This window comes from Orbicella franksi, chromosome 7 (assembly GCF_964199315.1).
Source record: "Orbicella franksi chromosome 7, jaOrbFran1.1, whole genome shotgun sequence".
NCBI lineage: Eukaryota > Metazoa > Cnidaria > Anthozoa > Scleractinia > Merulinidae > Orbicella > Orbicella franksi.
In genome coordinates, this window is record NC_138151.1 from 29,424,025 (window position 1) to 29,436,860 (window position 12,836).

The 12,836-nt window shown below is 37.8% G+C and overlaps 2 protein-coding genes and 1 pseudogene across 2 annotated transcripts; all 3 read right to left on the reverse strand.

The window, feature by feature from the left end:
* Positions 1-446: 446 nt before the first annotated feature.
* On the reverse strand, positions 447-2,450 carry LOC145493224 (melatonin receptor type 1B-B-like). The gene has a single exon (XM_081472641.1). The coding sequence runs from the start codon at positions 2,190-2,192 to the stop codon at positions 1,053-1,055; it is 1,140 nt and encodes a 379-aa protein (XP_081328767.1). The 5' UTR covers positions 2,193-2,450; the 3' UTR covers positions 447-1,052.
* Positions 2,451-5,477: 3,027 nt separating this feature from the next.
* LOC145493747 (melanocyte-stimulating hormone receptor-like) lies at positions 5,478-6,971 on the reverse strand. The gene has a single exon (XM_081473204.1). The coding sequence runs from the start codon at positions 6,671-6,673 to the stop codon at positions 5,534-5,536; it is 1,140 nt and encodes a 379-aa protein (XP_081329330.1). The 5' UTR covers positions 6,674-6,971; the 3' UTR covers positions 5,478-5,533.
* A 2,943-nt stretch (positions 6,972-9,914) lies between these two features.
* Positions 9,915-12,780, reverse strand: LOC145493711 (uncharacterized; annotated as a pseudogene).
* Between the last annotated feature and the right edge of the window lie 56 nt (positions 12,781-12,836).

Consider the following 12,836-nt stretch of genomic DNA (forward strand, 5'->3'; position numbering starts at 1 on the left):
AATTTATATTCCGAATTTAACACTGTGTTCCATATTCACTTTCGCGGTGACTTTGACAGTGAGAAACAAACTAAATGACTGTAAGATATCGCGAGATTCGTAGGTAAAATATAAGTTCAGTTTTTAACCGACGTTGTCCTCGGGTCGCCGTCGTAGTTTCTTAAACTCCCTATAATCTGACTTTGTGTCGGCATAGTTCACTTTGTATTCCTATAATCTAAGAATATTCACAACAATGCTGATTTCCAGCCTAAAATCGCAGAAAAATAACAATATTTAGCCTGGGCAGGAAAAACAGTACCATTATAAAAAAAAAAAAAAAAAAAAAAAAAAAAAAAAAAAAAAAACGAGGCCGTGTATTGGGAGACTAAGTCCTTCATGAGATCGATACGACAAAAGTCACTGAAAAAGAGCGAGACTTCTCTGTACAGCAATTTGCAATGATTAGAATCGGCTTCTTCGTCAAAGATAGATAGATTGGTCTTTACTTTAACACGGTCAATAACAACACCAGTTGTTAATATAAAGTTTAAAAACTTTCAGAAAATGCTACATAACTGTTTTACGTGTCTATCATGGTTGCTGCGTGGGAATTCGACATATATATGAGATGTTGATCTGCTTTGAAACTGTCTTGCAGAGCCGATATTTGTCAAAGGAGCCGATATTTCTCATCCAATTTATATCGAAGCCCTGTAGATGTCCGAACTAAACTGGAAAAGATTTCCGTTCCCAATTTGTCTTTGAGCCCAGTAAAATCAAGACAGAAATTTTAACCACACCCAGTTTGCTAAATGAATGAAACAGTACAGAAGACAGAAGAGGCTTGCTAGTACTTGACAAAAGATTTCATCTCGTATCAGAATTAATGCGAAACAACAACAAAAAAAAATCCAAGAGGATTTGAAACACTTTTTTTAATAGTAGCAATGTGTTTTGTTCTCGAGTTCATTTACTCTAGCGATAAACATTACATCGATGCTGAACCTTTTAATATTTTAGAGAATTGCAGTTTTCGATCTCTCTAATGCCTTATTTGTACGAATAACTTGTTAAAAAACTGTTTCTTCTATATTTTCCACTCCCAGTTGCGTTCGGCGGCCGCTATACTGAGCTGTTTGTCCATTGCCCAAAGTTGCGCCTTCAAATTTTCCGCCACCTCTGTCTTGTTCTTGTTTAGCAGTACCTACAACTTCAATTCGCCTTGATTCAAAAATTCTCTTTTCAAGTTCCTCGGCTTGTGCACGAGTTTTTCTTGATAACAACTGAATGAAAGCGACACGAAAATATCTTACTCTAACAGCGTAAATCAACGGATTAAAAAAGGAATTTAACACGAGTATTGTCGTGGTGACACTAAGAATGATATGTCTTAAATTAGCAGGGATTCTGTTTTTCAAGACTGCAAGAATAACAACCCAAATATTGGCCGGGATATAACACAAAATAACTGTAACTAGGACGATAGCTGTTGTGTAAAACGATTTCTTATCTCTTAGCATCTTCACCCTTGCTTCCGAGGAAACTTGATTAGCAATAATTTGTCTCTTGTTGCGTCGAACTTCTTGATATATAGCAACATGAAAGTACAATATTGCGGGAACGAAAACGAAAAGTGCTACGAATACTGTTAATGAGGACGTAAATTGTTTGCTGGCTTCAGAGATGTAGCCGATGGAAGTTATAATCACTGCAGTAACCCATGACAGACCAGAGGCTATGATGATACGAGCTTCAGTTACCAGGCCAGACTCGTAAGCGAAGGAGTGTTTTATCGCTAAATAACGTTCCCCGCTCATCACGAACAAGTGATAGAACGATGCCAAAGCGCACGTAACGCTCACGTTAATTGCTGCGTCGATCACATTACATAGCGCGTTTGGAGTCTCGCTACCTTGAAGCACTAAGATAAAGGTGGTGATGTTCAGAGGTTGAACAACTAGTCCCACAATGAAGTCAGTTGTGGCTAAACAGGCGAGAGCGATGCCACATTTGGTGCGAAGCTGTCGTTTCGTTTTCACGGCGATTATCACCAGAACGTTTAACAAAATAGTAAACGGACAAGTGAAAGCATTTATGACAGTTTTGACGACGAATGCAGCGTACACACCTGGTGAAATATTTGCTGGATCGAGAGGGAAAAACTCTAAGCCACAACCAAGTGTGGTGTTGCTTTCCTCGGAGAGGTTCATCTTGGCTTAGTTGACAGACTTTTTGCAGCGACTGTACTTTTGTTGTTCACTTTTCTCGCTTTGTATCGACAAAGAAAAAGTGTTTACTGATCAACTCAATTAAATACATAGGGTGAGAGTTCAATGAGGTTATGTTTTATCGTCAAAAATTAACATTTCTATGCCTAGTTTAATATATAGGAAATTTGTTGGAAATAGGGCGCAATGGACAATTGCTATTTCATGAATGCAATGTTCAATGATTGATTCATTGCAACATCTGGGTTTTGTTGAAAATACTTTGCTCTGCAGTGCTACATGCAATTAATAATGAAAAATACCAAAAAAAAAAAAAACTTTAATGCATTTGATCAGGTATCTTAACAGCACTCTGATGTTACATAGGAAGAGATTAGCCTTAAATTCGGAAGGCCGAAAATTTTCGTTTCATGGTTGTTCTACGAGTTTCGGATTAATTTCCGTAGAAATAGCGTCCGGAAATAAATGATGGTGTCCTATTTTAGCTTTTGAAGCAAACAAAGTTCGCACGACTTTTAGCAAGGGAAAAAAACGGAGAAAATTTTATCATTTTGCATGTTTGTCGCTATTTTACCCTATCGATGATCTCCAACGCAGAATAACGAAAGCCTCTCTTCATTTGTGCTAGCAGTATTTATTCGCAACATCTCAATGAACAATAATAATGTCTTTTCTATACTCCGAGAAAGTGATCCTTCCGTTTGAAGATCATTTAATTCAGAAACACCATAGTCTGATGCCATAAAACAACACTACAAGCATATGTCAGCAGCGACTTTGGGCAATGGACAAACAGCTCAATATGGCGGCCGCCGAACACAACTGCGAATGGAGAATATAGAAGAACCAATTTTATCATTTTGCATGTTTGTCGCTATTTTACTCTATCGATGATCTCCAACGCAGAATAACGAAAGCCTCGCTTCATTGGTGCTAGCAGTATTTATTCGCAACATCTCAATGAACAATAATAGTGTCTTTCCTGTACTCCGAGAAAGTGATCCTTCCGTTTGAAGCTCATTTAATTCACCATAAAACACCATAGTCCATGAAACACCATAGTCTGATGCCATAAAACAACACTACAAGCATACCTCAGCAGCGACTTTGATTGGTTCGGCTGGTCTAATACGCAGAATAGAGTAAAATTTCTTACGAGAAAGAAACTTCAATGCCATTCATAAGCAACAATTTCTAACTCCAGATAATTAACCATGCGCTTACAGTCAGTCTACCAGGTAAGAGAGTGAAGCCCCCCTATAGGCCTTATTGACCTAAGGTAATCTATCTGAGTGACTCAGTTCCTCCAATGATGTTACTTGCGCGATGCGTGGACAAGCCAAGCCACTTTCTCGAAACTACCTGAGACGAAATGGCGGGAAATGTGTCGAAAAGTCAGTTTATGTGTTTTGATTTTCAAAAGACGCTTCATAGCAGAGATGTTTTTTTAGTGTACTCCCAGCCGTGGTCTTCTCTTGCTACCAACTTATTCTCAAAAGTTATCGACCGTGCGCCCGTTACTTCGAATTTTGCGAAACGTCAGAAAACAGGCATCATATCAATGAAACAATGCTAAAAAGTCCTGAATATTTAAAACAAAACGAACCGTATAAAAGTTAAGTTTTGTCACAGAAAAAAAGAGTTATGTTAAAGTCCTTTATAAACAGAATTAAGTTAAAACAAAAAACAAAAAAAAAACAATCTGGAATGATCAATAAACTCCTGTTGTAGAAATTTATAACCATCGACTTTGAACAACGGCACTTTTGTTTTTCACGCCCTTCCCACCGCTAAAAAAAATGATTTGGCATTTAGTGCTGCTGTGCCAACTGGGGACATTACATCAAGGTTACTTTTTGGAACATGTGACTTTCACGCGAAAACAAAAAAAAAAAGAACTTTAGGGTTATTTTAGAAAGCCAAGTACATTCCAGGGACAATTGACTCGACAAGGTTGTTGCGCCACAGGTAAAACGAACGAGCTGACTAGGGGAAATCTGTTTTTACTACAGTTAAACGACAGAAATTTGCCAAAGAAAATGGTGTTATCATTTCTGTTTCCTTTCGCTCTAAATACCTCACGGAATGTTTTCAATCGGCCACGCGTGAGAACTATGCATATGGCGACAGCTGAAATACATCCTTTTTTTAACAAGAATATGTTTCATAAGAATATCGAGGCTGAAATTGCGAAATTTTAAGAATATTCTTAAATAAAACCCGAGGCTGGTATTTTGAAAAGAATGTCATTTTGTGTTTTTAAAATTGGTAAATACAGTACAATTATATGTTTTTAACTAAGCCCTACAAAATTGTCCCTTTCTCTAAGCGCCAAAATTAGTCAAAAACAACAGAAACAGCACTAGCCGTATGCTGGATGCTAACAACATTTCTGTAAGAAGTTATCTGTGCCATATGCAGGCTGGCTCCAAAATTTCTTCAAGGCAGCCATCACTGTCATGATAGGACACTACATAATCTGACGTTGTGTCGGCATAGTTCACTTTGTATTCCTATAATCTAAGAATGTTCAAAAGAATGCTGATTTTCAGCCTAAAATCGCAGAAAAATAACAATTAATATTCAGCCTGGGCAGGAAAAACAGTACTATTATATAAAAAAAAAAACCGGCCGTGTATTTGGGAGACTGAGTCCTTCATGGGATCGATATGACAAAAGTCACTGAAAAAAGAATGAGACTTCTCTCGGCTGTACAGCAATGATCATGATTAGAATCGGCTTCTTCGTCAAAGATCGATAGATTGGTCTTTACTTTAACACGGTCAATAACAGCACCAGTTGTTAATGCAAAGCTTGAAAACTTTCAGAAAATGCTACATAACTGTTTTACGTGTCTATCATGGTTGCTGGGTGGGAATTCGACATATATATGAGATGTTGATCTGCTTTTAAACTGTCTTGCAGAGCCAATATTGCTCAAGGGAGCCGACATTTCTCATCTAATTTATAACGAAGCCCTGTAAATGTCCGAACTAAACTGGGAAAGTTTTCCCTTCCCAATTTGTCTTTAAGCCCAGTAAAATCAAGCTAGAAATTTGAACCACACCCAGTTTGCTAAATGGAATGAAACAGAAGACAGAAGAGGCTTCCTAGTACTTGACAAAAGGTTTCATCTCGTATCAGAATTAATGCGAAACAAAAGAAAAATCCAAGAGGATTTGAAACACTTTTTTTAATAGTAGCAATGTTTTGTTCTCGAGTTCATTTACTCTAGCGAAAAACATTACATCGATGCTGAACCTTTTTAATCTTTTAGAGAATTGCAGTTTTCTCTCTAACGCCTTATGTATAGGAATAACTTGTTAAAAAACTGTTTCTTCTATATTCTCCACTCCCAGTTGTGTTCGGCGGCCGCTATACTGAGCTGTTTGTCCATTGCCCAAAGTTGGCCCTTCAAATTTTCCGCCGGCTCTGTCTTGTTCTTGTTTAGCAGTATCTACGACTCCAATTCGCCTTGATTCAAAAATTCTCTTTTCAAGTTCCTCGGCTTGTGCACGAGTTTTTCTTGATAACAACTGAATGAAAGCGACACGAAAATATCTTATTCTAATGGCGTAAATCAACGGATTAAAAAAGGAATTTAACACGAGTATTGTAGTGGTGACACTAAGAACGATGTGTCTTAAATTAGCAGGGATTCTGTTTTTCAAGACTGCAAGAATAACAACCCAAATATTGGCCGGGATATAACACAAAATAACTGTAACTAGGACGATAGCTGTTGTGTAAAACGATTTCTTATCTCTTAGCATTTTCACTCTTGCTTCTGAGGAAACTTGATTAGCAATAATTTGTCTCTTGTTGCGTCGAACTTCTTGATATATAGCAACATGAAAGTACAATATTGCGGGTACGAAAACGAAAAGTGCTACGAATACTGTTAATGAGGACGTAAATTGTTTGCTGGCTTCAGAGATGTAGCCGACGGGAAGGATAATCACTGCAGCAAGCCATGACAGACCAGAGGCTATGATGATGCGAGCTTTAGTTACCAGGCAAGACTCGTAAGCGAAGGAGTGTTTTATCGCTAAATAACGTTCCCCGCTCATCACGAACAAGTGATAGAACGATGCCAAGGCGCACGTAACACTCACAGTAGTTGCTACGTCGATCAGATTACACAGCACGTTCATAGTCTCGCCACCTTGAAGCACTAAAATAAAGGTGGTGATATGCAGAGGTTGAACAACTAGTCCCACAATGAAGTCAGTTGTGGCTAAACAGGCGAGAGCGATGCCACATTTGGTGCGAAGCTGTCGTTTCGTTTTCACGGCGATTATCACCAGAACGTTTAACAAAATAGTAAACGGACAAGTGAAAGCATTTATGACAGTTTTGACAACAAATGCAGCGTACACATCTGGTGAAATATTTGTTGGATCGAGAGGGAAAGACTCTAAGCCACAACCAAGTGTGGTGTTGTTTTCTTCGGAGAGGTTCATCTTGGCTTAGTTGACAGACTTAATTTTTGCAGCGACTGTGCTCTTGTTGTTCACTTTTCTCGCTTTGTATCGACAAAGAAAAAGTGTTTACTGATCAACTCAATTAAATACATAAGGTGAGAGTTCAATGAGGTTATGTTTTATCGTCAAAAATTAACATTTCTATGCCTAGTTTAATATATAGGAAATTTGTTGGAAATAGGGCACAATGGACAATTGCTATTTCATGAATGCAATGTTCAATGTTTGATTCATTGCAACATCTGGGTTTTGTTGAAAATACTTTGCTCTGCAGTGCTACATGCAATTAATAATGAAAAATACCAACAACAAAAAAAAATACTTTAATGCATTTGATCACGTATCTTAACAGCACTCTGATGTTACATAGGAAGAGATTAGCCTTAAATTCGGAAGGCCGAAAATTTTCGTTTCATGGTTGTTCTACGAGTTTCGGATTAATTTCCGTAGAAATAGCGTCCGGAAATAAATGATGGTGTCCTATTTTAGCTTTTGAAGCAAACAAAGTTCGCACGACTTTTAGCAAGGGAAAAAAACGGAGAAAATTTTATCATTTTGCATGTTTGTCGCTATTTTACCCTATCGATGATCTCCAACGCAGAATAACGAAAGCCTCTCTTCATTTGTGCTAGCAGTATTTATTCGCAACATCTCAGTGAACAATAATTGTCTTTTCTATACTCCGAGAAAGTGATCCTTCCGTTTGAAGATCATTTAATTCAGAAACACCATAGTCTGATGCCATAAAACAACACTACAAGCATATGTCAGCAGCAACTTTGGGCAATGGACAAACAGCTCAATATGGCGGCCGCCGAACACAACTGCGAATGGAGAATATAGAAGAACCAATTTTATCATTTTGCATGTTTGTCGCTATTTTACTCTATCGATGATCTCCAACGCAGAATAACGAAAGCCTCGCTTCATTGGTGCTAGCAGTATTTATTCGCAACATCTCAATGAACAATAATAGTGTCTTTCCTGTACTCCGAGAAAGTGATCCTTCCGTTTGAAGCTCATTTAATTCACCATAAAACACCATAGTCCATGAAACACCATAGTCTGATGCCATAAAACAACACTACAAGCATACCTCAGCAGCGACTTTGATTGGTTCGGCTGGTCTAATACGCAGAATAGAGTAAAATTTCTTACGAGAAAGAAACTTCAATGCCATTCATAAGCAACAATTTCTAACTCCAGATAATTAACCATGCGCTTACAGTCAGTCTACCAGGTAAGAGAGTGAAGCCCCCCTATAGGCCTTATTGACCTAAGGTAATCTATCTGAGTGACTCAGTTCCTCCAATGATGTTACTTGCGCGATGCGTGGACAAGCCAAGCCACTTTCTCGAAACTACCTGAGACGAAATGGCGGGAAATGAGTCGAAAAGTCAGTTCATGTGTTTTGATTTTCAAAATACGCGTCATAGCAGAGATGTTTTTTCAGTGTACTCCCAGCCTTGATCTTCTCTTGCTACCAACTTATTCTCAAAAGTTATCGACCGTGCGCCCGTTACTTCGAATTTTGCGAAACGTCAGAAAACAGGCATCATATGAATGAAACAATGCTAAAAAGTCCTGAATATTTAAAACAAAACGAACTGTATAAAAGTTAAGTTTTGTCAGAGAAAAAATGAGTTATGTTACAGTCCTTGGCTCGACAAGGTTGTTGCGCCGCAGGTAAAACGAACGAGCTGACTAGGGGAAATCTGTTTTTACTACGGTTAAACGACAGAAATTTGCCAAAGAAAATGGTGTTATCATTTCTGTTTCCTTTCGCTCTATAAATACCTCACGGAATGTTTTCAATCGGCCACGCGTGAGAACTATGCATATGACGACAGCTGAAATACATCCTTTTTTTAACAAGAATATGTTTCATAAGAATGTCGAGGCTGAAATTGCGAAATTTTAAGAATATTCTTAAAAGGAAACCCGAGACTGGTATTTTGAAAAGAATGTCATTTTGTGTTTTTAAAATTGGTAAATACAGTACAATTATATGTTTTTAACTAAGCCCTACAAAATTGTCCCTTTCTCTAAGCGCCAAAATTAGTCAAAAACAACAGAAACAGCACTAGCCGTATGCTGGATGCTAACAACATTTCTGTAAGAAGTTATCTGTGCCATATGCAGGCTGGCTCCAAAATTACTTCAAGGCAGCCATCACTGTCATGATAGGACACTACATAATCTGACGTTGTGTCGGCATAGTTCACTTTGTATTCCTATAATTTAAGAATGTTCAAAAGAATGCTGATTTTCAGCCTAAAATCGCAGAAAAATAACAATTAATATTCAGCCTGGGCAGGAAAAACAGTACTATTATATAAAAAAAAAAAACCGGCCGTGTATTTGGGAGACTGAGTCCTTCACGGGATCGATATGACAAAAGTCACTGAAAAAAGAATGAGACTTCTCTCGGCTATACAGCAATGATCATGATTAGAATCGGCTTCTTCGTCAAAGATCGATAGATTGGTCTTTACTTTAACACGGTCAATAACAGCACCAGTTGTTAATGCAAAGCTTGAAAACTTTCAGAAAATGCTACATAACTGTTTTACGTGTCTATCATGGTTGCTGGGTGGGAATTCGACATATATATGAGATGTTGATCTGCTTTGAAACTGTCTTGCAGAGCCAATATTGCTCAAGGGAGCCGACATTTCTCATCTAATTTATAACGAAGCCCCGTAAATGTCCGAACTAAACTGGGAAAGTTTTCCCTTCCCAATTTGTCTTTAAGCCCAGTAAAATCAAGCTAGAAATTTGAACCACACCCAGTTTGCTAAATGGAATAATGAGACAGGAGACAGAAGAGGCTTCCTAGTACTTGACAAAAGGTTTCATCTCGTATCAGAATTAATGCGAAACAAAAGAAAAATCCAAGAGGATTTGAAACACTTTTTTTAATAGTAGCAATGTTTTGTTCTCGAGTTCATTTACTCTAGCGAAAAACATTACATCGATTTTGAACCTTTTTAATCTTTTAGAAAATTGCAGTTTTCTCTTTAATCCCTTATGTATAGGAATAACTTGTTAAAAAACTGTTTCTTCTATATTCTCCACTCCCAGTTGTGTTCGGCGGCCGCTATACTGAGCTGTTTGTCCATTGCCCAAAGTTGCGCCTTCAAATTTTCCGCCGGCTCTGTCTTGTTCTTGTTTATCAGTACCTACAACTTCAATTCGCCTTGATTCAAAAATTCTCTTTTCAAGTTCCTCGGCTTGTGCACGAGTTTTTCTTGAGTATTGTAGTGGTGACACTAAGAACGATGTGTCTTAAATTAGCAGGGATTCTGTTTTTCAAGACTGCAAGAATAACAACCCAAATATTGGCCGGGATATAACACAAAATAACTGTAACTAGGACGATAGTTGTTGTGTAAAACGATTTCTTATCTCTTAGCATTTTCACCCTTGCTTCCGAGGAAACTTGATTAGCAATAATTTGTCTCTTGTTGCGTCGAACTTCTTGATATATAGCAACATGAAAGTACAATATTGCGGGAACGAAAACGAAAAGTGCTACGAATACTGTTAATGAGGACGTAAATTGTCTGCTGGCTTCAGAGATGTAGCCGATGGAAGTTATAATCACTGCAGTAACCCATGACAGACCAGAGGCTATGATGATACGAGCTTCAGTTACCAGGCCAGACTCGTAAGCGAAGGAGTGTGTTATCGCTAAATAACGTTCCCCGCTCATCACGAACAAGTGATAGAACGATGCCAAAGCGCACGTAACGCTCACGTTAATTGCTGCGTCGATCAGATTACATAGCGCGTTTGGAGTCTCGCTACCTTGAAGCACTAAGATAAAGGTGGTGATGTTCAGAGGTTGAACAACTAGTCCCACAATGAAGTCAGTTGTGGCTAAACAGGCGAGAGCGATGCCACATTTGGTGCGAAGCTGTCGTTTCGTTTTCACGGCGATTATCACCAGAACGTTTAACAAAATAGTAAACGGACAAGTGAAAACATTTATGACAGTTTTGACGACGAATGCAGCGTACACACCTGGTGAAATATTTGCTGGATCGAGAGGAAAAACTCTAAGCCACAACCAAGTGTGGTGTTGCTTTCCTCGGAGAGGTTCATCTTGGCTTGGTTGACAGACTCTTTGCAGCGACTGTGCTCTTGTTGTTCAGTTTTCTCACTTTGTATCCACAAAGAAAAAGTGTTTACTGATCAACTCAATTAAATACGTTGGGTGAGAGTTTAACGAGGTTATGTTTTATCGCCAAAAATTAACATTTCTATGCCTAGTTTAATATATAGGAAATTTGTTGGAAATAGGGCGCAATGGACAATTGACTATTGCCTGAATGCAATGTTCAATGATTGATTCATTGCAACAGCTGGGTTTTGTTGAAAATACTTTGCTCTGCAGTGCTACATGTAATTAATAATGAAAAATACCAAAAAAATAAAACTTTATTGCATTTGATCAGGTATCTTAACAGCACTCTGATGTTATATATGAAGAGATTAGCCTTAAATTCGGACAGCCGAAAATTTTCGTTTCATGGTTGTTCTACGATTTTCGGATTAATTTCCGTAGAAATGATGTCCGGAAATAAATGGTGTCCTATTTTAGCTTTTGAAGCAAACAAAGCTCGCACAATTTTTAGCTGGGAAAAAAGCGGAGGAATTTTTATCATTTTGCATGTTTGTCACTATTTTACTCTATCGATGATCTCCAACGCAGAATAACGAAAGCCTCGCTTCATTTGTGCTAACAATATGTTATTCCCAACATGCATCTCACTGTAGTGTACATGTCTTTTCTATACTCCGAGAAAGTGATCTTTCCGTTTGAAGATCATTTTATTCAGAAACAACACTACAAGCATATCTCAGCAGCGATTTTATTGGTTAAGCTGGTCTAATACGTAGAATATAATAAAATCTCTTACCAGAAAAATTTAAATGATGTTTATAAGGAACAATTTTTAACCGTTTGCTATATATCCTAAGGATTCTTTTGCTTTTCATTGTTTAATTAACGCCCACTCGGTGCGCTTTGCTGTCACCTAACTAACAAGTGAAGGTGTTCCAGTTGTCAACAGATTTTGATGAAACTTGCTCCAGAATTAAATTGGCCTTTAATACTCTTTTTTTTTTTGTAAGAATATTGTTTTTCCGGCTCAGGCTAAATATATTTATTTTCTGCCGATTTTAGGCTGAAAATATTCTTGTAAATATCGTTAGATTGTAGTAACACAAAGTAGACTATGCTTACGGACATAACGTCAGATTATGTGTCCTATCAAAACTTTGATGGTGTTGAAGTTATTTTGGAGCCAGACTGCAGGCAATAAAGCCTGATTGCAGAATCAAACATACAGCTAGTGGTGTTTTTGTTGTTTTTTGGCTGGTTATGCCGTTTAGGGAAAGAAAAAGTTTTAAAAGGTTTAGTGAAAAACATATAATTGTATTGTATTTACAAATTTTCAACACAAAATTATGTTCTTTTCAAATTTTCAGCCTCGGGTTTATTTAAAATTTTGCAAATTTTAGCCTCGATATTCATATAAAGTATAAAAAGGAGTGTAATACACGAGATATTCCAAAAGCCAACAATTTTATTTTTGTTTTCTGACCGTAAGACAAAAAAAATGTCAAGGGTGGGTCCAATTTAGGGCGTAAGGAACATGAAAACTCGTGTTTCTAAGGGCTGGCTCACACTTTAACATAAGCATAAGCATAAGCATAAACATAAGCATAAGAAAGATATGTGTGAACCGGGGTTACGTAAGCATAAGCATCAGGATGGCTACTGCGCAGGCGCAGTTCACTTCTCAGAAATCAAAGATGGCAGATAACGAAGTCGAAATTGGATTTTTGCCACTGTTAAGCCGTAGAAATCGAAGAAGGTTGCTTATGCAAGGACAGACACAAAGAAAACCGAGAAAGGTCTGGATAAGAGACATTTTCACGAGTAGAAAGACACAAGGCGATTATTATAACCTTGTACAAGAATTGTTTTTGTCTTTAAAGTCTGCTGATTTTTTGTCGTACAAACAAGGATAATTGCGGACAGATTCCACCAACTTTTCGTTCACCTGCGTCGCCATGTTTTCAGCTGACAGATTCTGATAGAGCGGGCCTGGATTTTATTTTTGTGTATTCC